This window comes from Blastomyces gilchristii (assembly GCF_000003855.2).
Source record: "Blastomyces gilchristii SLH14081 genomic scaffold supercont1.41, whole genome shotgun sequence".
Taxonomy (NCBI): domain Eukaryota; kingdom Fungi; phylum Ascomycota; class Eurotiomycetes; order Onygenales; family Ajellomycetaceae; genus Blastomyces; species Blastomyces gilchristii.
The window spans coordinates 130,507-153,859 of record NW_003101642.1 but is presented as its reverse complement, the minus strand read 5'-3'; the positions used below and the strand labels follow the sequence as shown (position 1 = coordinate 153,859).

At 47.3% G+C, this 23,353-nt stretch overlaps 9 protein-coding genes across 10 annotated transcripts; 5 read left to right on the top strand and 4 right to left on the bottom strand.

The window, feature by feature from the left end:
• The first annotated feature begins 32 nt into the window (after positions 1-32).
• On the top strand, positions 33-2,855 carry BDBG_09426 (SUMO ligase SizA). Its single transcript, XM_031724004.1, has 7 exons — positions 33-383; positions 445-654; positions 709-780; positions 838-1,154; positions 1,239-1,344; positions 1,411-1,636; positions 1,704-2,855. Exons 1-7 carry the CDS (start codon positions 233-235, stop codon positions 2,215-2,217), a joined length of 1,596 nt encoding a protein of 531 aa, XP_031581397.1. The 5' UTR covers positions 33-232; the 3' UTR covers positions 2,218-2,855.
• A 299-nt stretch (positions 2,856-3,154) lies between these two features.
• On the top strand, positions 3,155-5,937 carry BDBG_09425. 2 transcript variants are annotated; one of them, XM_031724002.1, is made up of 4 exons: positions 3,155-3,649; positions 3,942-4,059; positions 4,229-4,318; positions 4,465-5,937. In XM_031724002.1, exons 1-4 carry the CDS (start codon positions 3,420-3,422, stop codon positions 4,636-4,638), a joined length of 612 nt encoding a protein of 203 aa, XP_031581395.1. In that variant the 5' UTR covers positions 3,155-3,419; the 3' UTR covers positions 4,639-5,937. The 2 variants fall into 2 exon arrangements, with proteins under 2 accessions (XP_031581395.1, XP_031581396.1); XM_031724003.1 differs by having other exon boundaries at positions 3,166-3,767; positions 4,465-5,348.
• BDBG_09424 (malate dehydrogenase, NAD-dependent) lies at positions 5,153-7,028 on the bottom strand (the record flags this gene model as incomplete). The annotated part of the gene is made up of 9 exons (XM_031724001.1): positions 5,153-5,176; positions 5,495-5,631; positions 5,702-5,846; positions 5,932-6,016; positions 6,084-6,461; positions 6,531-6,618; positions 6,678-6,788; positions 6,919-6,950; positions 7,016-7,028. The coding sequence occupies 9 exons, from the start codon at positions 7,026-7,028 to the stop codon at positions 5,170-5,172; spliced, it is 996 nt and encodes a 331-aa protein (XP_031581394.1). The 3' UTR covers positions 5,153-5,169.
• Positions 7,029-7,380: 352 nt separating this feature from the next.
• BDBG_09423 (50S ribosomal protein L28e) lies at positions 7,381-9,191 on the bottom strand. Its single transcript, XM_002620197.2, has 5 exons — positions 8,901-9,191; positions 8,740-8,825; positions 8,632-8,655; positions 8,396-8,520; positions 7,381-8,255 (listed from the first exon to the last, which is right to left on the bottom strand). Exons 1-5 carry the CDS (start codon positions 9,133-9,135, stop codon positions 8,081-8,083), a joined length of 645 nt encoding a protein of 214 aa, XP_002620243.2. The 5' UTR covers positions 9,136-9,191; the 3' UTR covers positions 7,381-8,080.
• A 9-nt stretch (positions 9,192-9,200) lies between these two features.
• BDBG_09422 (uncharacterized protein) lies at positions 9,201-11,282 on the top strand. Its single transcript, XM_002620196.2, has 2 exons — positions 9,201-9,789; positions 9,864-11,282. The coding sequence occupies exons 1-2, from the start codon at positions 9,738-9,740 to the stop codon at positions 10,181-10,183; spliced, it is 372 nt and encodes a 123-aa protein (XP_002620242.1). The 5' UTR covers positions 9,201-9,737; the 3' UTR covers positions 10,184-11,282.
• Positions 9,507-12,492, bottom strand: BDBG_09421 (spliceosome-associated protein 49). The gene is made up of 3 exons (XM_002620194.2): positions 12,235-12,492; positions 11,803-12,178; positions 9,507-11,732 (listed from the first exon to the last, which is right to left on the bottom strand). The coding sequence occupies exons 1-3, from the start codon at positions 12,252-12,254 to the stop codon at positions 10,977-10,979; spliced, it is 1,152 nt and encodes a 383-aa protein (XP_002620240.1). The 5' UTR covers positions 12,255-12,492; the 3' UTR covers positions 9,507-10,976.
• An 835-nt stretch (positions 12,493-13,327) lies between these two features.
• BDBG_09419 (mitochondrial folate carrier protein Flx1) lies at positions 13,328-15,144 on the top strand. The gene is made up of 3 exons (XM_002620193.2): positions 13,328-13,847; positions 13,935-14,183; positions 14,262-15,144. The coding sequence occupies exons 1-3, from the start codon at positions 13,730-13,732 to the stop codon at positions 14,879-14,881; spliced, it is 987 nt and encodes a 328-aa protein (XP_002620239.1). The 5' UTR covers positions 13,328-13,729; the 3' UTR covers positions 14,882-15,144.
• On the bottom strand, positions 14,946-20,967 carry BDBG_09418 (C2H2 transcription factor). Its single transcript, XM_002620192.2, has 6 exons — positions 20,430-20,967; positions 19,039-20,358; positions 16,767-18,960; positions 16,642-16,695; positions 16,400-16,573; positions 14,946-16,321 (listed from the first exon to the last, which is right to left on the bottom strand). Exons 3-6 carry the CDS (start codon positions 17,616-17,618, stop codon positions 15,974-15,976), a joined length of 1,428 nt encoding a protein of 475 aa, XP_002620238.1. The 5' UTR covers positions 17,619-18,960; positions 19,039-20,358; positions 20,430-20,967; the 3' UTR covers positions 14,946-15,973.
• BDBG_09417 (uncharacterized protein) lies at positions 18,885-21,708 on the top strand (the record flags this gene model as incomplete). The annotated part of the gene is made up of 3 exons (XM_031724000.1): positions 18,885-18,925; positions 19,047-19,199; positions 19,636-21,708. The coding sequence occupies 3 exons, from the start codon at positions 18,885-18,887 to the stop codon at positions 19,838-19,840; spliced, it is 399 nt and encodes a 132-aa protein (XP_031581393.1). The 3' UTR covers positions 19,841-21,708.
• Between the last annotated feature and the right edge of the window lie 1,645 nt (positions 21,709-23,353).

Sequence of the window (23,353 nt, the reverse complement as noted above, 5' to 3'; positions counted from 1 at the left end):
CCGTCGCTAAATAATTTCATCCGAGCTATCATCTTCGCCGGAGGCGGCAACAACGCGACGATATTTTGAGAGGCGGCAGCCAGATTCATAGATTCACTTCGCTCTGTCCTACCGACCTTTATTGTAACTTTATTCGCAAATGTATCCTCCCGCCTTTGTACCTAGCAAACTCGGCCCCTTCTATGTCACCTCCTCTTCGTAGCCGTTAGCCTAGAGTCGACGAATTCTCGAAATGGCTTCAACAGGACAGGATATGGCAGACTTGCAACGGGTTATAGCTCTGGTGAAGTCGTTATTAAATGCCCAACTAAAGGACATACTGCGATATGAGGGCCTTGCAGTCTCGGGTGTTAAGGCCGTTTTACAAGAACGAATAATTGGCCGTAAGTCTCAAACCCTCTAGCCGCAAGGGCAGCAAGCAGTACTGACATTGGATTCCCCCAGGACTTGAACAATGCTTTCGTTCGGGGCAAAACGATAGATATAATCTACTGAAAGAATTCATCTATGCTACAGCTCAACATCCACCGCCATCCACTCCTTCACAGTCTCCTGCTACCTACCAACAGCCTCAATCTGCACTGTCCACATATGCGCAGCAACCAGTGTCCACCTTTTCACTCCCAATGACTCCAAGTCATTCCTTTCCTGATGGTATGCTTTCCCATAGGTCATGTATACTTGGTTTTGAACTAATTGCATTCCTAGGTCGACTTAGGTTTAAGGACAGCCCTTTTTATTCTATACTAGAACCGTTGACACCAGTGGTAGAATGCAAAGGTGAGCTCTAGATGCTCTCAGAATGCTTTGCACGGCAAATGACTAAAATCTTTGCAGTCAGGGAAAGTACGCGAGATAGCGTAAATCTAAAAGTTGTCCTTTCAGCGATGAATGCAGCCCGGCTGCAAAATGACCCATCTTGGCGCGTGATGGTTTACTGTGCAGTAGATAGCGGCCTCACTCAGTATACCAAAAGTGACATTACTTTCCCTCACCAAGTTGAGCTCAAGGCGAACCTAGACGACGTTAAGGCAAACTTACGAGGGCTGAAGAACAAGCCTGGTTCAACGCGGCCTGCAGACATTACCGGTTTCATCCGAAAGAAGGCTGGCTATGCTAACCACGTCGTTATGACATACGCACTTACACAGAAGGCAAGCCATAAACAACTACTCATCAGGCCTGGCCCATCACTATATGTGTTACTTTGGCTCGTTGAACTAATTTTCTATGTGTAGAAATACTTTGTAGTTATATACCTTGTTCGAAAACGTTCAGTGGAGGAGTTGGTGAACCGATTACGAGATCGCAAAACAATATCGGCTGAGCAAGTTATACGTGAAAGTAAGAGGTTCTCGGATTATGGATGTACCACGAACTGCTCAATCATATCTGACAAAACAATATTAGTGAAAAGCAAAGCCGAAGATGCCGACATTGTTGCGACTTCTACCGTAATGTCATTAAAATGCCCCCTATCAACCCTTCGAATAGCGGTTCCCTGCAGGTCTACGATTTGTTTACATAACCAGTGCTTCGATGCGACATCGTTTCTACAATTGCAAGAGCAGGCTCCGACGTGGACGTGTCCTGTGTGCAACAAAGCAACGAACTTCGAAGCACTGCAAATCGACCAGTAAGCCATTAGTATTTCTCAAAGGATTCAAACTCATCCACTATTTACCTCTAACTAACGCAATTAGATACGTCGATATTATACTGAGGTCGACACCGCCGAGCCTTGATCAAGTTACAGTTGACCCAGACGGCACGTGGCATATATCAAGAGACGGTGACAATCTGACACCGGGCGGAGACCCATCCCCCGCAACCGATGGCAGGGATGATGATTTAATAGAAATCCAAGATTCACGAGTAGTCTCCCTAAAACAGGAGCCGTCTACCGCAATGACCCTTCACCGCACCCCACCAGCACAGGCTGGGGAACTTTCATCCACTCAGTCTGCCTCTTGGCCAACACCAAATAATAAACGACCAGCTAGCCAGGTCATTGACTTGACTATAAGCGACGATGAAGAGGAGGAACCTCCTCGTCCCGCAAAGCGCCCACACCTACAACTTAGCTCCAGTCAATATTCGAGACATCGGTATTCAGATTTTGCCCCACGGGCCAACGTGAGCAATGCCAGTTTTGGCCTCTCCAGTCAGAGTGAATCTAACTCTCCAGCCGCGAACCCGTTTTATTATGATGCCTAAAAAATCTTTTATTCACCAAAATGTCAATAATCGACTATTGTGGTTTACAAGAGGTTTTTGTCTGGGAAGATTTTCGATTGCTACCTGCTTTCCAGCGCAGTCTTCTATTTCATTCGTATATTTTATTCTGTTCTCTTTCACTTGTGTGAAAGGAAGTCTCGGCGCAAGGAATCGTTTTGGCCGGGGATTGTCGCCATCTACCGTCTGCTTGCCTGCTACACCACCCGCACGTAGCATGGGCATTTACGTTATTTGAATTAGGGATAATACGGGCAACCTTGTGGAGCGAGGCGTTCGGGAGCCAATGATACATATTTTTTTTCCCTTGAGCTAGAATATCTAGAAATGATTAAACGTGGATTGTTGCCCAAGTCCCATTGCATATGCCTTGTCTTCCCCTCGTTGTCTTTCCTTGGTTTTCAAAGTGAGACGCGTTAGAAACCGTCAAACCCCATAAACAAACCGAACCGAGAACATGAGGTTCTATATCATTCTCCTCTAATAGCCTAAGCGCAATGCTTTGTTTTGATTAAAACAGTAATCAATCTATATTCGTACACAAGAGAGTATTGGCAATCATAGACTACTGTATTCTTAATAATATGGATGATTCTCACATTAAATTTTTATGTCTAATAATTTTCAATATCTCTTCTTCAGAGAAGACATTATCATAGTGAGAAGATAATCTATGTATCTATTTAATAATGGATATAGCTGTCAGTTAAGCTAATATTTTCTTTTATCTGTAACCTTCTATTATATAGGATAAGAGTTTCAACTTTCCTATTACTTCGTCTAAATTTCTCTGAATTCTTGATTATTATCTGAGTATTAGTGAGATGATATAATTCACAGTGAAGTTAGTTATAAAAACCGATGTATATAAATGATGAAGAGCTTAACCGGATTAGGTAACTAGTTATCTACCATCCCCATCCCATCCTCCGCAGATAAGAAAGCTCTCTCTCTCTTCACATTTCAATAAACTCTCCTTCTACGCCTCAATTACTCCTCAAAATCCTCACAGACACTAAAAGAATGATACTTCTTCAACTCTCAGACACCCTGCAATCCTAATACTTTCCCAAATAAAACAGCACCGGTCCCTTCTCGTTCCGCTCCGAACAACTTATCCTAAATCCCCAGCGGTTCTCCGCACGAACAAAAGCATCAACCCTACACCCCGCCCTCTCAGTCAGATGTCCGTCGACACACTTCCCCAACCGTTCAACGTATCGGACCCGCATGCCCGTTTCGTCAGCGCGTCATGTCTAGATCTACTCCTCATAGAACTAGTGCCAATGGCTGAGCGACTAGCGGAGGAACTATCAGGTGTGGAAGGAAAATTGGACGAAGAAGAGCATCGCGAAGCTACGTTTTATAGATTGGAGACGTTGGGGTTTCGAGTTGGACAAGGGTTGGCTGAGAGGTGAGGCAAATATACATGGAGATATGCCCCATATATCGAAGATGTATAGATTGGTATACTCCAGCTTCCTGTGCATTTCTGGACTGGGATTGGGAGTGAGCATTGGTGACGAATGGATGTACGATATCGTATATTCCTACATATCTTCTTCTCCAATCGTTTTCTTATATCCCCGTACTGGTGATCTATTTCGTGCTACTACAATTTCCCATTTGCATACCGCACGATATCCCTTCTCTATGTTGGACCAACATTGGCTAACTGATATCATATGTATCGGATGCGCCGATAGATTTTCACGAGACAGACCCCGATTCACAGATAATCTCGATGTGATAAAATTCCTTTGCAAAGATTTTTGGACGATTTTATTCCGGAAGCAAATTGATAATCTTAAAACGAACCATAGGGTACTGAAGCAAACACCAGGAAGGGGTTTCAACTCCCCAACATACCCTCACCCCATTTTCACTTCCCAAGCGACGCTCTATTCCATTCTATCTACCCCGTTACCCTTTGATAATTGGATCAAGCGTCGTGCGTATCAGGGTGAACATATCACTAAAGTTCTGTCTGTAGGGCGTGTACGTTCTAACCGATAACGCCTTCCGCCCTTTGATACGAATGAGTATGTCAAATCGGAACGAAGCCACCGCAAAGGCACAATCAGTAAGTATCCCAGCAAAAGCGAAAGAAATTAAAGGATATCAAAGTGGATCATCAGCTACCCGCCAATTTTTCCCCCTTTATCTGCAAGACCCGCGCACCCCGCAGAACTTAACATCCAAGCAAGCCCTCTCTAACTCAACGTTTAGTACCTCTGGTTCCCCTGCGGGATAATCCGCGGTGGCCTAGCAAGCATGGGCATAACCGCCACCGTGCAAGCTGAGTCGTCAGACCTCCCCAGCGCAACATTTCAGATCAAGACGATGCAGATAACGCAACCGCCAACACAGCCACAGCAGCAATTACAACACCCCAAGTCATGAACATGTTGAGATACCCCCTAACTTGAGTAAATAAATACCCTGGCCTGTGCTATTTTGTAGGGTTATTTGTTCATTTTGATTTATTTCTTTGGAGTTACTAGGAGTTCGTACATGTTTACGGAACTTAGGGTTTAATGAAATCAAATTTTCATGGATACTTGCCGAGTCTCCTTTCTGCATTCTATCTTTCTCTATTACATTTTCATTTTTCATTTTCATCTTTTCCTTCGATAGTCGGTACCATGGAACAAGTAGGAGGAAATGCCCCAACAGGTGGTGCCGGAAGGAATTGAAACGTGACGCATGTATTCATTTTCTAAAGAACATGCCATTCTATTCATTCTTGTATTAGGTTCATCTTTTTTTCTTTAAAGCCGAAACCACCAACCCGGCCCTTGCTGACCCACTACCAAGGCACTCGCTATATAGAAATGTATGAGGGAAAGCTGAATGTATTTCTTTTTTGTTCCATATGCGTTGTCTCATCGCGATCTATGCTGTGTATGCTTGTGTCTGTCTTATATGATGATCCTAGAGCCTATCCGCCGGAAAAGGAGGGAGGGAAATAAAACCATTAATTAGTAAACATGCCTCTCGCTTACAGTTCGTGTTTTTGTGCCTTTCTTCTATTCTTCGGTTTGGGCGGATGCCTAGGGCAAGGGATGCAAGGAAAAAAAAGGAAAAAAGAAAAAAGGTGCGGTTCACTTTTGGGGAATGAACAAGCGCTAATGGATGGACGGTTGAATTGGAGCGCAAGAAATTTCATTTTTGGCTATGATTATGATGCTGATGATGAAGATGGAGGGTAGGAGTAGAAGGAATTAATAGAGCGGGCTGGGTTGGGTTGGGAGTTTACTTTGGGGGTGGGCTCTGAGCAAATTCGACGCCCTTCTCGATGTTGCCCTTGAGGCCCTTGATGCAGACTTCGAGGAGTTTCTTCTCCTGCTCCGTGATATCGCCGAGGATGTTCTGGGCCTTTTCTGCGCCGGAAGTCTGTTTTCATATATTAGTCTGTGTGCATCTGTCCAAAGTTAATTCCATTGGGGTGGCTTGGTTTACTTACGCCCAGTTCTACGGGGATAGAAAAGAAATCCAAGCCGACTTTGCTCTTGATAGCATCGCCTCCTTCAACACCAGGAAGGTAGACGTAAGTTGGCTCGACAATACCCTTCTCGCCCGTGGAGGCTTTGATGATGCTCTCGGCGAAGCTGGGTTCATTATTAGTCAATGTGCAGTACATGTACAGTACATTATATCCGAAAACCGTTAGAGAGGGAGGGGAGGGGAACTTACCGGAAACCAGCATAAGCCATGGACAAGGTGGCAGAGCCAGCTCCATCCTTGGCCTTGACGACCTCGTCACCGCCAAACTGGACGCCTGTTTCCTTAATTAGTGACTAGTACAAACGGATTGGTCAATTGCAGGTGTCAAAGATTCGACTTACGGTTTACAAGGGCATCGTATCTATCCGCAGGAATGTTGACAGCTGGCTTGGCCTGGCTGAAAAGGGGTACGATGGTCTCGCCGGAGTGGCCACCAATGACGGGAATGGTCGTCTTGGAAGGGTCCTTCTGACCGGTGAACTCCTGGGTGAAGGTCTCGGCACGAACGACATCGAGAGTGGTGACGCCAAAGAGGCGCTTGGGGTCGAAAACGCCAGCAGCCTTGAGAACCTCAGCCGCAATGGGGACAGTGGAGTTGACGGGGTTGGAAATGATGAGAATAAAAGCCTTAGGGCTGTGCTCTGCGATGCCCTTGACGAGGGTCTGAACGATTCCGGCGTTGACCTTGAACAGATCATCGCGGGTCATACCGGGTTTTCCTGATGGGGTGAAACGTGGTTAATTCAGCTCTGGAATAGGTACGAGGTGAGATGTATGGGATTGCATACGAGGAATTCCGGCGGGGATGACGACGACATCAGCGCCAGTGAGGGCATCCTTAAGGCCGTCGTCTTTGGGTAGATATCCCTTGACAGTCTATATAGACGATTGTTAGCATTCCAATTCATATCTGTGGTGTATCGGGGAATACATACGGCAATGGAGGAGATGTGAGAGAGGTCAGCGGCAACGCCTGGGGTATTGACGACATCGTAAAGAGCGAGCTGATCAACGAGAGGGCTGGCTTTGAGGAGAAGGGAAAGCGGCTAGAGATATATTGAGAGCAGAGTTAGTATCCGCTTCATATACTACCTGATTAAGAACAATTTGAAATTGGTTTCTTTGTATATCTTGGCTGTTTTTGGGTGTCCCGTAGTCGATATAGGAAGCACACACCTGGCCAATGCCACCAGAGGCACCGAGAACGACTAGCAATTAGTTAGAAGAAGCCTTTTCCCTAGACAACATGATAGCTCTTTGGAGCATAACTAACCTGCTTTGACCATGATGGCTAGTTTGGGCGGGATGTATCGGAGTGGGGTAATCTGAATTCGCGGACAGTTGAATCTAGGAGGGCTCGATGAGAATTGGGCAGGTTACAGGATGAAAGGGTATGGAGATAGGTGACTTACGAAAGATTGAGCTTTTTGAAGCAGAAGAATAGAAGAAGAAGAGAGGTTTGAGAGGTTGAGGAGTCCGGAAGCAAGTTGAGATTCGCCCGACGAGAATCAGAACAAAGCCCGCGAGGGGCGTGTCACATGTCGTGGAGGGGCTGTATCTGTATTGGTATTACATACGAATCGTCAACAATAATACACGATAATACCGCAACAAGCACAACAACATTAGGTTACAGACAGTACTTGTACTTGAATACATTTCCCAATATATCTAAGCTACCTTGCTCATTTGAGCGACAAATGCCATACATACTCCAGCAGATAATTTTCTGGGGCTCTCCCTCCCTCTCTTGTCGTCCAACCAATTTTCAAGATGGCTGATTTATTCGATTAGTAAAATTATAATTGACCCTCGAAAATGCCCGGAATGTTGCGGAGCAAATGATACCCTGATGGCTAGCGTGACATCATTTTCGGCCAATACCCTTTTAATGGGACTGGTTAGATAATTTATTGTTCCTAGACTGCTGTCGCTATAGATATAGGGGATGGGACGTTGGAGTGAAGGTGGTAAATAAGTTAAGAGTGAGTAGCGGACACAATCATGTTCATTTGAATATAACGAAAGGAGCTATGAGTAAACATGGACTTGGAATTTCGATTTAAAGGCTTTGGATTTATAATTTTTTTGTGGTTTAAATTAGAAAGGAATTGTCTCATGAAACCCTTTCAACCAAATGGAACTCTCGGCTCCCAGATAGCCCTCCCTCTCCCTCTCCCACTCCCCACGGGGGATTTTCCGTAAGAGTTCAGGTTTCAGGTTTCCATTAATTAACCCCGTTGCCCCAAATCAAATCGATATTCCAGTCAAATTCACCCACCTAAAGCAAAATAAACTCCCATCAAGCGATCCCTTTCAAACCAAAGAAATAAACCCCCTAAGACGACTCCTCAGCAGCCTTCCGGGCCTTGGCTCCTCTGGCCTTCTTCACGGGAGCCTCCTTCTTGGGCCGTTGCGACTTTCTGATCGCGCTGACACGGCTGACGGCCTCAGCGCGGAGATCGGGACGGTACCCGCTCTTGGTGGCGGTGTTGGCGACGCCCTTGTAGATCCTGTATTTTTAAAAAAATATCCACATCAGCCAATTCATCCTCGAAGATACACAACAAATCGTATTGCTCTTCCCCTAGTTCAATTCTTCTCCCTCTTCTCCCTGCATCCAACATCAGATGCAAGAAAAGGTCAAGCTTACTTTCGGCTGGTAGCAGTGGAGCTGTAGGTGTTGGTGACGGTGCTGGAGGCCGGTCTGTGGCCCATGGCGGGCTTCTTGGTGGTCACGGCGATGTTTCCACTCTCAGTGGCATTGATTCCAATGGCCTGTATTTTCATGACAAAATAAATCAGTCTCATGTTTCTGGCCTTCCCATATCGCATGCTCCAATTATCTGCTGTTTTTCGTTTCCGTTCGTGGAATAATTATGTCCGTACCTTGGAGTTCGCGAACCCGGCATACTAAATTTCAAGCAAGGCCCATCCGTCAGTACATTTCTTCCCCATGTTGAGATGTGTAGATATCGATATATAGAAGGCGCAAACCTTTCGCGAGTGCTTGTTGACCAAGTTAAGAGGGTCGCGGGAGAATTGGACGCCGGCACGCTTCACCATGAACGAGTTCTGGGTGCCTGTTGTTCAATTTCACGATCAGTCCAAAGCGTCCTCCGAAAAGGTTCCAAAATCAACAAGATATCAAAACGTACGGGCAATCTCCCAGACGACATCGTCCGACAAATTAGGTCTGCCTGCGTACGACATGATGTAGGCTGGAGGCGAGTCGAGTCGAGAGGAACGGTGTGGAAGGAATTGAAGGCTCGCAGTTGGATATCTCGACTGGCTTAGACTCTTCGTCGTTGTTGATGTCGCTTCGCTTGTGTGTATTATTTTGCAACTCTTGGCGGCCAAGCCAACCGCTTTCCGCTTTGGGCTCGCTAACATCTCCTACCTAGGAATAGTAACTAGGTATCAAGGACGGCCGGAATTACATGCATCCGGACATATCTCCACGTGATCATTACTATGTCATTGTTGAGTCAGCATTGGAGCCGCAGCATCGTATTGTCCAGCGCGAACATCCGGATGGGAACTGAGCCGACAAGACAAGAAGACACTTTGACTGTCCATCTAATGCTATACATCTGGATTCGGGGGTCCAGCAGAGCAGATATACCGTGAACTTTCGCTGCCAGAATCTCAGTTTGTCTGGACTGAACATGCGATAACTAGTCATACAGCGTCAGGCCTGCTCAAAAAGCCCGTCACCCACATGAGCTTCGATGATTGTATAGTTTCATACACCTGAACGTCGTACCTCTTCACATTCTCTACTATTTCCTTTCTTTTGATTCGGCGATTTTGATTTCCATTTATTATTTATTATTATTACTGCCATCATTTTATTCCACTTTCCAACACTCGTTTCAACTACTCCGTACAGCTAGGCCATTGACCAGTTACGCTAAGACTTCCCTTTATCTCCGCCGTAATCCGCCATCCCTATAAAGATATACGGGGAATACAAAGAAGAAGAAAAAAGCATAATGTCCTACTTACTCTACTCCCTCACATTCCTAGCCCTCGTCACGGGCACAGGTAACGTCTATCCGTCAAGCCCTAATCTCCACCAAACCCCTCCCTCCTCCTTCTGTATCTAACAAATTTGACAGCCCTCTATCTAACCCGTATTCATTGGCTCCCGCTCCTCCACTTACCCGACTACCTCTATTCCCGCCTCCCTGAATCCTTCACTGGCGACATGGAAGCAGGGCTCTCTTCCGCAGACTTCGATCTCTCCAACAATGTAGCATCAGGCGACGGGCGCGCAGGGCTCGACCGAGTCGGCAAGCGTGAGGTGCTAAAGATCATGAAGCGGCAACGGGTGGATTTTAATGAGGCGAGGAGGATCTATATGGAGCGGCGCTTTGCGAAGAACGATATCGGGCCTGACGGGAGACCGAGGGATCCGAAGTTTGTTTCATTTTCGTAAGGGTTGATTTTCTTTTTCTTTTTAAGGCGGGGTGGGTCTATAGGATGTATATGGGTAATTGGATGCAATGGCTTGAGCGGGATTTCCTTGTACTCTTTTGTTTTCTTTCCATATATATTCATCTGATGAAGCGTGATTTGATTCTGCTCACTGCGTTCTGGCTAGCAACACACAACCCCTATTTTTCCTATGTCCGTCACTACATATCTCCCTAACCACCAGCGACCACTATCATTTTCCTTAAATATTGTTTCTCTTGAGTTTTTTGCCCTCTTCTTTCTCCACTAAATCTTTTCTGTCATCGAAACAAGTTACTAATCCATGAAACTTTTGTACCCCTCCTTGCCTTAGGTAGCTTTCGTCTAGCTAAAAATATATTTTCCCCCATTGACCTCTCACGTTTTAGTTTCCTTGCTTATTTAACAGCTATATGTACAGTACAAAGCTTGTGTTTGTTTCCCCTTCACCCATGGGGGTCGCCCTGCTTGGGGTCGATATTAAATCTTGAAATCTCCATTTATTTCCTCGCCTTGGGACCTGTAGAGTTGCTGCTGGTGTGTGCTTTCCATGCTTTGGAGCCTTTCGACGTTCCAAGAGGGCCATATAAGGGTGGCGGAATGCTTCAATTAGCTCTTTCTCTTTGTCCAAATGGCAAGACATTTCGTCATATATTGGCGGTGTACATTCCGGTAATATCTTTCAGGGCACAGCACAGAGTTTCCGGTGTCCTTTAGGCGCAGTAGCCGCAGCCGTAACATAACATACGCAACTAGCCCTAGAAATTCTCATGCAATCACCGACCCCTCCCATACCCGGGCTGCTGAAACCCAGGCGGAAGCGGAGGCGGTGCAGCACCTGGGGGACCTGCTGCAGACGGAGGAGGCCCAAAGCCAGCTGGTGGCGGCTGCTGACCGAAGCGAGGTGGGGGGACGAATCCTTGCGGTGGCGGCCCGCCATAGCCGGCTTGGGATGGGGGTGGTCGGGCAGGGAGGCCTGGAGGGGGCGCGGAAAGGGCCGGAGGGGGATGATGCACATGAGGTGGTGGGCGATGGTGTTGGTGTGGATGTTGTTGGTGCGGGTGCGGGTGCGGGTGCGGGTGTTGTGCTGGTGGCATGTGCTGGTTGTGATGGAAGCCACCGGCGCCGTTGACGATGGGGAGCCCCCGCCCGCCGCCAAAGTCTGGTGGACCGCCAGCCGCAGCGATAGGGTTCATTCCTCGACCAGCACCAACAGCACCAGGGCCCTCGCCGTCAACAAGTGGAGGCTGGGCTCCTTGATGCGCGCCCGCTCCGCCCCCAACAAGTTGTGGGGGCAGGGGTTGTGCTTGAGGCTGAACGTTGTGTTTTCGCGCTTGGGCGGCGAGCATGCGTTCGGCCTGGTCGCCGTGTCGCTCACCCTTGCCGTCCTTTTTGTAGGCGTATTGGACGGAGATTTCTTTGTTCATGAGGTATTGACCGTTCATGTTTGCAATTGCGTCGTCTGAGGCTTCAAAGTTAGAGAAGGAGACGAAGCCGTAGCCCTTGGAAAGGTTCGCGTCATCTCGTGCAATCTAATACATACGGGTTAGTTTGTCAACAAAAAATAAAGGAATAGCAGGTAGAGCAATGCAGGTAACATACCTTAGGAGCAGATATAAGACTCCCAAACCGACTGAACGTGTCATATAACACCTGCTCTGTAACCATGGGGTCAAGATTGCCCACAAACAACTCCGCGCCAACCTCGACCGTCTTTTGCTTGTCTGCAGACGCCTTATTTACTCGAATGGGTTTCCCGTAGAGGCGGACTTGGTTCATGATTCGAGCAGCATATTCGGCATCCTCCTCGCTAATGAATTCGACGAACCCGTAGCCCTGATGGGTCTGCGTGACGCGGTCCTTGGGGAGATGGACGTTGACGATGCGGCCGGCTTGGAGCATCAACTCCCAGACCAGGCTATCTGTGACGCGCTCATCTAGATTACCGATATATACGGTCGCTTCTTTGTCTTGCTCCCTGTGAAGACAGTGTCAGCTTTTCATGCTTGGGATGTTGGGTGCCACTTTACATACCAATGCCGGACTCCAGCCATGGTGGAGAGATGCGATTTGTGAGGCCTGCGATTGTTATTTTAATAAAAAGGATACAGCTATGTATCGACAAGCTGGATATTTTGTAAATGTGTTGGATATGGTTGGTTGTGGAAGCAAGGGAAGAAATAAACATGGAGAATTCGAATTGCCCGATACGGCCTGAGCTGTCCCTCGGCGAAAACCTTGTCCGCTCCAGCTTCAACTTTCAACTTCTGCGTCGAACAACCTCGACAACAGTGAACATAAGATCGACAAGCTCCAAACAACCGCATCAACCACAAATAGGCGAGCGAACTATCCCTATATCATATATATTTTCCCTCCGACCTCCTCCAAAATGGTTCAGTTCTCCGAAGAGACCAAGGTACGCCGCTTACTCTGCTCCCGCAAAGGTTTTCGTCCACTAAATTGTATATAGGAACGTATTTCCAAGGTCATTGGCATTTCCCGAGTGGCTATTCATTAGTGAGTTGATTTTTCTAGCAACCTACTTAATCTTTAATCTAATTACTGACCGCACTCCTATTACTTGTTGCAGTGGATATCTGCCTTTCATCATCTACCTTGGTAACCATCGCCGTCTTTTCATCTGGGCCAAAAAGTTGTTTAGCTAACATTATATCAGGATATACATATAGCGAGCCACGGCCGCAACTCTTCAAGTACATACCCTTAGACCATGCCCTCACTGCTATAAATCCAAGAGCGCATAAACATACTTACATACCTCGATATCAGGCTTTTCTCGCCCCTCGCATAAACTCGACCAAACTTAAAAGAAAACGGTATTGTTCCCGGGATAGTTTTAGAGGAGGGAAGGCTGCCATTGACTGTATAAAACATAATGGAAAATTTTTACCGACGGGATGGGAGCAAGGAGGGCCTTTTCCTTCATCTGAAATGGTGTGCGCATATAGAATGCTGGGGGCGATGCTTGCGCGGGTACAGGGGTGCTGGACACTGGGTGTTTCCTCGATTCTTTTTCTAACTGTAAACTGGAGTTGGAAGCATTTGTATATTAGTCCTCTTCTTTTATCTTATTTTTTTTTTTTTTTTTTTTTTTTTTTTGTTACTCGTCATAGGAATATTTAACAAAACGATCGACGGCTCAAAGGCTTCTCCACCTGGTGGGATTTAACATGCGATTAGTTTGTATTCCTTGTGTACCCTAGCCTTGTGGAAGGCAGAGAAATTTACCCTCTTTGAAAACTTCATATGCAGAGCAGCTCGATATCTACTGCTTTTTGGGCAAGAGTTTGCCGTATACTTCCAAATGTTGTTGGTTTCAGAAGCATAAATAAACTGATATCAAAATTGAAAAATGCGCCCGACTCCATTCTTCACCACTCCAAACTCAACCCAACCAGTACCAAATCCACCGTCGCAGCCTCAACGCTTAAAACAAATAGAAAGGCTGCTTCGTCTCCTTCCCCAGAGTCGAAGTGTCCTCTAGGGGCTTCCTGAAAACGAGTCCATGAATGATAACCATGGCCTGTCGCCATCCGTTGTTGAGACAATAGCCGGTTTCACCGCCGGCATTTCGTCAACCCTCGCCGTCCACCCGCTCGATGTGATCAAGACGAGGCTCCAAGGTACGGTATACAGTGTCTTTTTTCCCCTACGATTTCCTATGTGCCGGGGAAAAGAATAACACCTGCTGATCCAATTCCGTCTTCTAGTGGACCGCTTCTCTTCCTCGCGCATCGGCAGCTCACTCCGCATCGCCCGCAGTATCGCCCGCCATGAGGGTGGGATAATCGCCGGCTTCTACCGTGGCCTCACACCAAATCTGGTCGGCAATTCTGTGAGCTGGGGACTGTATTTCCTTTGGTACAGCAATATCAAAGACACTCTACATGTCTTGCATGGGTCGAGGACGGAAGGAGGGCTGGGGTCGTTGGATTACTTTGTCGCATCTGGAGTTGCAGGTACGTTAGAATACAATCTCCATATATTGTGTTTTCTTATTGAATATGATATGGATAAACTAATATTTTCCTTGACAGGTGTTCTAACAGCCTTCCTCACGAACCCCATCTGGGTAATCAAAACCCGCATGCTCTCTACCGGCTCAAACGTCCCGGGCGCCTACCCCTCTCTTGTCGCAGGTGTGCGCGCCATCTACCGCTCAGAAGGTATCCCAGGTTTCTACCGTGGAATGATCCCAGCTCTATTTGGAGTGGGCCACGGTGCGCTCCAGTTCATGGCGTACGAGAAGCTCAAACATTACCGAGCGGGCACGACTGTTACACAACTAGAACATGCAACATCCTCATCTGCCGTCGGCGTGCCTGGAAACGGCAACTTAAACGGGAGCGCAAGATCCAAGGACCTGAAACTAAGCAACATGGACTACCTCGTCCTCTCCGGCACTTCCAAGATATTCGCCGGCTGCGTGACGTATCCATACCAGGTGCTTAAAGCGCGGCTGCAGACGTATGATGCGGCTGGGACGTATCGAGGCGTGGTGGATGCAATGGGGCAGATATGGCGCAAGGAAGGTGTGGCAGGGTTTTATAAAGGGTTGGGACCGAATATGGTGCGCGTCTTGCCGAGTACTTGGGTGACATTTTTGGTTTATGAGAATGTTAGGATTTATTTATCCATGGGGCCGATAGACGGTTAGAGAGGGGTTCGTCGATGGAAGGGGGACTATTGGGGCTTTGCTTTTCTCTGTTTTATGTAACTATACCTACGGGTTTGATTTTATTTTGTATATATCCAGGAGGTTTTCTGCAGTGCTAAGGGCGCTTGTTTTGAGGCGGTTTCGCTGCCTTTCAGGATATTCGTGTGTAGAAATATAATTCAACGACACCAGTCGTACGGCTTTAAGGTCCTTCAGGCTTCCTCCCTCGCATCCAAGCACTAGATACGTACATCAAAATAAAGCAAATATTATAATATGATAAATTTTATATCAATACCCTAATGTAGCCAAAGAAGAGTAAACCCCGAACAAAATGGTAGTATAGTAACCCAGTCGCCCAACACCTTGCTAAGTATTGTTTCCCATATCCATACAACACCAGATAGGTATATTTTATCTTCTCCCTGCTTGGCTCTATCTTCCCTCCGCTCTGTCTGTTCAGATATTCGCCCACAACCCCCGCAGCCTCCCGCCCCTTCCCAAATATGTTAAGGAAAGCATGTAGCACACACACACACACACACACACACAACAAAAAGTCCCTGAAAGTTCCAGTCCAAATGCTATGTGCACAATCCCAGCTTCAATGGTTTTGCCGATGATCATGGCCATGATGAATGCCTTTTTCTTTTCCTCCCTTCTTCCACTCCTTTTTTCCTGCTTTATCACTGTAAAAACGGCGCCTTGCCAATGCGCGATAAAAAAAATGAAACAAAGGGAACAGGGATAACTAAAACAAAACCTAGATGACTCAAATTCCAAAAGCAGCAGGGGAAAAATATTCCAAATCTGAGTCGAAAACACGCACACGCAGAAGAGGTATATAGAGCCGAAGAACAAAAAATAGGAAACAGAAATAAAGCGAAAAAAAGGAGAGGGGGAATAAAGGTATTGAATATATACGGAAAATTTTCCAATCAAATGAGAGCACGGGTTCGCGCACGAAGCCGCATCTGAAAAGGATTTGACTTCCGAAGCCCGCCCGCCGGTAACGATTAGGTCTCCTTGTTATGCAATTCCGCTGATACCCATGATAACCTTCGCGGAGGACGGAGTAAGAAAAGCTTGCTCTCAATGATGAGCACCATTTCTATGATGGTAAAGCTGCTCACGGTAATCTGGCTCGTCGCTGCTGGAAGTCATCACTGCTGATGCACGGTCGTAACTTCGACTGCGGCCTTTGGCCTCACCCTCGCTTTCCGAATGGCTCCCATCATAGGCGCTAGTTGAGGTTTTGGCAGTTGATACACGGCGGTCCTTACCACGGCCCTTAATGCCCTTGTTGCTATTCCGATAGAGGGTGGAGAAGTAACTCCACAACTCCTTGTCCTGTGGGGACATGCGGTCGATGTCGCCAATGGATGCGAATCGTAGGGTCAAGTTTCGGAGGGTTTGGGCGTGGAATTTATTTTGGTGGGACTGCATCATTGTGGAAATGTTAGTGTTTTCTACGAGTGAAACGAGCTATTTGACTTTGGGCTGAATGGTGATACTGACTTTGAGATTTCCTAATTGTGTAAATTGTTTCCCGCAATCGTCTAGTTGACATTTAAAGGGCTTTGCCTGCTCATGTGTAATTTTGTGGGCGCGAACATTGCCTCGCTGGGCAAATTTCTTATGGCATATCTCGCACGAGTAAGGTTTCTCGCCCGTATGTCTTCGTTCATGTGTCTGCAAACGGCTGTAAGTATATCGTGCATAGGTTCAAGCCGCGAGACTTTTGTTTATTCTCGACTCACCTTAAGATTTCCCAGTTGAGAGAACCGCTGGCCACATGAGGGCTCTTTGCATGTCTGTACAAATCCATAATAAGCCACCATTTCCCAGTACCATCAAAAGCAACGATTTTCAAGGACCAACTTACAAAGGGCTTGTCACCAGTATGTGCCCGCATATGGATATCCAGATGCGTCTTCTGGAAAAAGCTCTTCCTGCAATGGGGGAGGGTGCATTCGTATTTCCTTTTGGCTTTTTGGTTCGGGGGTGGAACACGATCTTGAGGAGCGTTAGGGAAAATAGCCTGGTTCCCGGCCATTTGATTGGCGTAAGCTGGGTGAATCCAATTGGCGACACCATTATTAAACTTTTGATGCAAAGGAGGGAGTTGATGTTCCACTTGAGGCGATGCTGGTTGCGGTTTAGACTGTATGGCCTTCATCAGAGTATCCACTTCCGTCCCAAACTCCACCCCGGGCTTGGGCATAGGCTTCGAGTCCTCATGCTGCGTGGTATTTCGCACTGGTGCGACGCTTACGCGCTGCGGTGGCAGCCGAGGAGGAGGGGGAGGAGCAACAGCAGGAGCAGGAGCAGGAGCAGGAGGGAGAGTGTCTTCCTTTGGTGGTGAAGGTCTGATTAAACGCTGGTTGGGATTTTTGACATGACGGATATCTGAAACCTGGTGTACCGGATTCGTCTCAGTGGCCAGCCGATGATGATGCGAATTCACTTGGGGATTGGGATTCGGATTCGAGTTAAAGTAGCCCTGATAGGATGTATGATGAGGATGGTTATTCAATATGTGACCGAAACCGCCGAATGACGGTGGCTGCAGAGGGGTTGAATATGGAATTGGTGGGTTCGAGAAGTACGCGATATTCTGGTCATGATGATGGTGATGATGATGATGTTGTTGATGTGGAGCCATCATGCGGCGGTGGGCAACAGCATTCATGTCATGGTTCGTGACATTATATGCAACTGGGACAGCCGTCTCCATCTCGAATTTCAGCGGACGGGCAGATCGAGCGCGAGGGCCGACCTTGTCTGTACGGCGCAGCTAACGAAGGCGTGGGAGGGTGGGTTTCCTTCCTTGAGGCCAGCGGAGAATAATGACATTCGGCGCACGTCAGTTGGAATAAAGATAGTGTAACTTGATTTCTTTTTCTATTATTTTGTTCTTTGCTTTTCCTTTCTTTTTTTTTTTTTTTAGAACAAGCTTCTTTGCTTTTTCTTTCTTCTACTACTTTTCTTTTGCTGCCGATGACGATTGGCGTTTAAATGTTATCCGCATCTGCTAAGTCGACATGCGGCGCAAGTAAACTGCTGCGAATAGAGTGTGATTTTGGTGTGTGGAAGCTGGTCATGCGATCGCCGCAATCTCAATTGGTCCCCAGCACTTGGCAAGAATAGCTCGCGGTTGAGAAAAGGCAGATGGGGAGGCAGAATGAAAAATATAGTGAGGCCCCTAGTGGTTCAGTCAAAAAACCAAAAGTGCGTTTTCGAACGGGTTCAAGGATCAAACGGGGTCCCAAGAGTTGCGCAGGCAAACACTTAAAAAGGGTTGAAGGAAACCAGAGGTAAGATATACAATGACTCTGAAGATCGGCAGCACACAAAAGCGGAGTATGCCGTTGGAACTTGGGGCAAGATACGCCAGGCCAGGGGACTGAGAGTTCAGACCACAGTTTGTTTCCCGACTATGGTTCCAGGGGGACGAAGCCTATTGGGGGCAAGAATACCAGGAAACAGAAGACCGGATAGTGGATGGGGCAAATAGGAAGAGATAAGCGGAGACCAAGAGCAGGATGATAGGAAGGTTGGCGCCTTAATTGTCGTTACCCGCGAAAATAAAAATTAAAGCAAAAAAGTAATGACGTGCGTTTTGGAGGTTCTCCTCTTCGGCTGCAGATTCGAATTTTAAGAGGATGAACCCCAAAAAATACTGTTAAGATGGGAAGAGCGTGAGAGTCAGGCAAAGGTTGGATCTTGGGATAGGATCGGATATCCCTGACAGGAAATGGTGGTGGGTTACTGGCTGGGGGTTGCAGCTCTCAAGCCCCCAAAATGGTTCAGGGCTTGAAATTAAGCAGACACTAAAAAATCCCAGACTGGGCAGTTAGCTTAGCGTCAGTTTTGGGGGCCGGCTGTAAAAACAAGGCCCGGATGTGAGCAGGAGAACGCCCAATAATGGCGACTATCCGCGGGTGCCTCAGCGAGGCAAGGTGGATCTAGACGAAGACCGCCAGGAACCCGGACAAGAACAATGGTCAGCAAGCTAGCAGTTGGGCTTTACCTATCCAGAGGGTAAGTGCAACCACTAATAAAAATGGCAAATGGAACTATGTTCAGAAGTATCATTCTCATCAGTGTCATTTACTCCATAATAGAATACAGGTTTCTTCCTTGGCCCAACTAACTGTACAAGGCAAGAGTTTGCATCTCGTCCGGAGTTCTTGTTTTTACAAAGTAATACTCGAAAAAGGCCTGTATTTTTTGGACCTGAAGACCCCGATCCAGAACGACCGTCGGCTGAGCACCGGCTCGATGCACAGTATCAGGATTTTTATTTTGCCAAGGTGTAAGTTTCCTTATTGAGTTGAACCAACCCAGCCTTGAGGAAAAAAATTGCTGTGGTTGATTCGTCACTCTGTTTCGCTCTTGGTCAACCGCTGCAATTGCTGGTGGGGAGGAAATGGGAAATATGGCCGGGTCCGACGGATGAAGCATTATTGAAGCGCAGACACTGGGCGGCGGGAAGCAAAGGACAACTCTGGGCTAGCCCAACACTGCGCCCGTAGGCTGTACACACACACCCAGCGCCAGAGCAAGGCCCACTCGTTAGTGATGCTTATAATTTCTCGATCTTTCTGCAGCAGGGTTGACCACTTTGACGACTAATCGGGCCAAAGCAGTGTGAACCCGGCAGCACGAGGCGGCGCACCAATCGCGGAAGATCAGGAAGGTTCCGTCGTGGGTTGAAATGGTGTGGCCAAGCTTGAATTGTGACTTACCAGGCTGCTCGGCGCTGCAGAGATACCAGAGCCATCACTGAAGTCTGAAAGGGACCAAACGCCAACTGGCGCGGGGATGTCGCCCGTGGGCCAATCTGATACGGCGGGCACCCTGACCAATGCAGGCATACATGTGTTGGTGCGAGGCTGCACGCATCAGGTGTCTGGCACCTCAAACACGCCGACCCTTGATTTATGTATAAAGTAAAGCGGGTCAAATCAAGCTATGCTGGTTAATGAGTTGATCTTGCGACTTGGTGCTTCGGAGCTGTCGGGAGTCGTAGAGAAAATGAGAAACTCTCCAAGGCTAGATTAGATGCTCAGAATGCGAACTCCTGGAGACCAGGAGAGAACTGTCGACGCAGGCTTCAGGGGGAGGTGCCCGCATGTACTCTGTACACAACAGGGAGGGTCGCAGGTGGCGCGCCCGCTAGCCTCTGACTGGTCATACGATAGTGGGAGTTGTTCCAATGAGAGAGCTGGTTCAGCTAGCCAACCAGTGGACTAGGGAGCTTTCTAACCCGTCCGTCACTAACATCTCGAGCCGGGTTCGGCTGGGAGTTGGTTCAAAACCCAAAAAGCTAAACATGATCCAGGCTATACGGAGCACAAAGTTCGCGATTTAGCGCTTGATAATGCCGATGGCTTGGTATCAGATGCTCATCACAAAAAGGCCGAGATGGCAGACAAGCTGACACGCCTATTATTATTCTTATTATTACCGCACTTTGCATGTTGTTAGAATCCAGTCGTCTTTTGCTGTATTGCTGTTTTAAACAACAAGAGATTTAACATACAAAGAGTGCTCCGTATACGGAGTGATCTATTCTGTGCCGTTGCGCGCAACTCCACCCAGGCCCAGGGCCAATTCCAAGATCTCGATCAGACCTTGCCAGCCGCAAAAATGGGTCGGCCCGTTCCCTTGTTTCCAGAGGGCTGCCTGCGTGGTGCGATTTGCCGGTTAACGAGCCGACGACCTTTTGGGGTGAAATTCGTTGTGGTGGTTGTGGTGGTTTGTTGTCGTTGTTGTTGTTGTTCGGTTCTGGAGACAAGTCGACATCCGGTTTCGTTCCATGAGTTATTATTTATTACCTCAACAATCGCATTCTAACTTCATATTCTACACATTCTACACCTGTTATTCCACCCGCCAATTCAACATAGTCGACTATCCCTGGTTTCTACAGCTCACAAGGCGTATTTCCATCACTCACCGGGCTGGCTTCTTACTCTTCTGGCACGATCTCCACTTGCTAGTCAATTTAATGTTGGCGTGGGCAGAACGTCAGATATCAGGATATCTCATGTCTCTTTGGACTACGGAATAAACATGCCCTACTTATCACTAACATCACTTTATTCTCTTCAAGTGGACCCCTGGCCTTCAGGGGGGCCCTTGACGATGCTCTCCGTATCGCTAAGTTATTCGACAAAGTACGGATAACGGAGTATATGCGTCATCGACTGTCCTTATTCGGCTCTTCGGAATCAGACTATCAACAGGAAATCCACAAAGCATTCATTCATCACTACTCCGTACTAACTATCCACACTCATAATCCCACCTCCGCCACAAAAAAAGCAAAAATACACGCTTCACAGGGACCTGTTTCCCGCGCAAACCCGCGTGACTGATCTCCAAGGCTAGTGGCCGGGCTAGTTGAGTCTCTATCCCTGGATTTCTGGATGAGGCGGCGGGGGGAGCGTTCAGCTCAGCACTGAATTAGCGGAAAAGTATCTCAAGAACCAAAAAGAAAAAAAAAAGAAAAAGCAATTATCCATCCCCAGGGGGCTAGAAAACGGACGAAGAACGACAAAGGACAAAGCAGAGCACCAGCCTACTGTTTTGAAAACGCGCTTGCGACAAGAATTATCACGGAGATAAAGTTAAACCAGATCGAATCATGAATGCCGCCTGCATGCATGTGCCCATTTAGGGAGCATAGTTGACCAACTGGCTGGGCCGCCGCGTTTTACTTTGTTTTTTCTCGCTTTTTGCTTTTTTTCATCCCCTCCCTTCTCGTTGCTTTTTCGTTCCGTCTCTACATGCATATCCATGGATCTGCTTTTTTTTTTTTTTTTTTTTTGATTTGCAAAAGCTCAAAGTCTGCTGAGAAGTCCTTGTCATATGGTAAGAAAAGTGACCTTCAACTTTGAACAAGGAAATCAAGGCAATACTACACATGTACTCCGTACTTGATATGGATATGTCAGATAATAACAGAAAAAAAAAAAAAAAAGAGGGCCCAAACGAAAAACAGATCACTCCAACTTCTTCGACTTTCTTTTTCTCGCTCATTTTGTCTTTGCTTCTTGTAAGGCGAGCTAATTTCTTTTTCCTCTGTTCTCGACGGGGTGGCGCCGGCTGGGCAAAAAAGCAGAGATAAGAGCCCCCTCATCGAAACTCATATTACTCTGACGACGGGGACACAGGAGGCATGGCCCACGGCACGGCCGACATGACCTGTCAGTGCGGCGCATTTTAAAAGTCACCTGTGGAGCTAGTTACGTGTCAAGAGGTGTTTTATGTGCGCGGGTGCACAGCAGTTGTGCATCTCCTTTCAGAGAAAGCTTGCGCCTTCTTCCCCTCCACCCCTCACCGAGAGGCTTCGTAAAAACCGGCATTATTTTACAAGGGCGACAAACGCCAGTAGCGAGAAAAGCCCCCTTGCGACACACCGTTCCGAAGTGCGTCTTCGAGGACTAAGCCAAGAGCCAATCCAAAGCCAGTGAAAGTGGGTAGATTCTTGGGGAATCGTGACCTAATTTTTAGAATCTGGGGGTAGTCATGCACATTTGTGAGCTTCGCCCCCATCCCGCAGAAAAAAGAAAAACAGATGTAAGAAACAAGCACAATCTTATCCGGCTTTTGATTTGAAGATCGAAGAAGTCTCCTTCTTGTAAATGGGCGAATGACAACTTCTAGGAATTTCTAGCTCAGATCTCCCCCGGCTTTTTTTTTTTTTTTTTTCAAAACCATCAGACTATCGCTTGTTCCGCTGCGTAAGTGTCCGATCTGCAGCCGATGTTTGAACATGGTGGGAGCAAGGGTACTTGAATCCTCACTACAGACTGTAAACTAAAAAGGAAAACGTTCTGGGATTTGGCGGCGACCGCGGTTGGATTATTGGCTCAGTTTTTCAGGTAGAATCTCCCACGTCCCTGTTTCCGATTTACGATTGTCAGGAAACGGGAGGAGTCAGCCATGCTCTGAGCAACTTAACGGGCCCCATTTTTCTTCCATGCCCTCTAGGCCTGGAGGGATATTATGTTTTCTTTTTCTTTCCGCTTCACTACAAGAGCAAGCCCACTTGGGTAGCTCGGTGATCCCGTACAGAGTACGGAGTACGGAGTATTTGAACTTGAACAATAACAATCAGCGCGGGTAACTAACTCACCCGGATCAGGATCCAAAAAAAAAAAAAAAAAAAAAAAAAAAAAACCCCGAGTACTAATTCCGCAAACAAAATAAATGACCCGCGGGATCACAGGCGGGCAGATATCCACTTTGTCTTTGTATGAAAATACACCAACGCCACGGCGCCATCGTTTCTTTTTGGCTTGATGAACGAACCAAGCGTCCGGTCTTGCACCCCCAACATGGCAGCACAAGAATGACGATTGTGGGCCAACAGGCATCGAACACCAATAGAGCTGCTTGAAGATGTCGCCGTGCGCTCTGCGCCGCCTTCGGATCGGGGAGCTCGAAAGCAATTTTTTC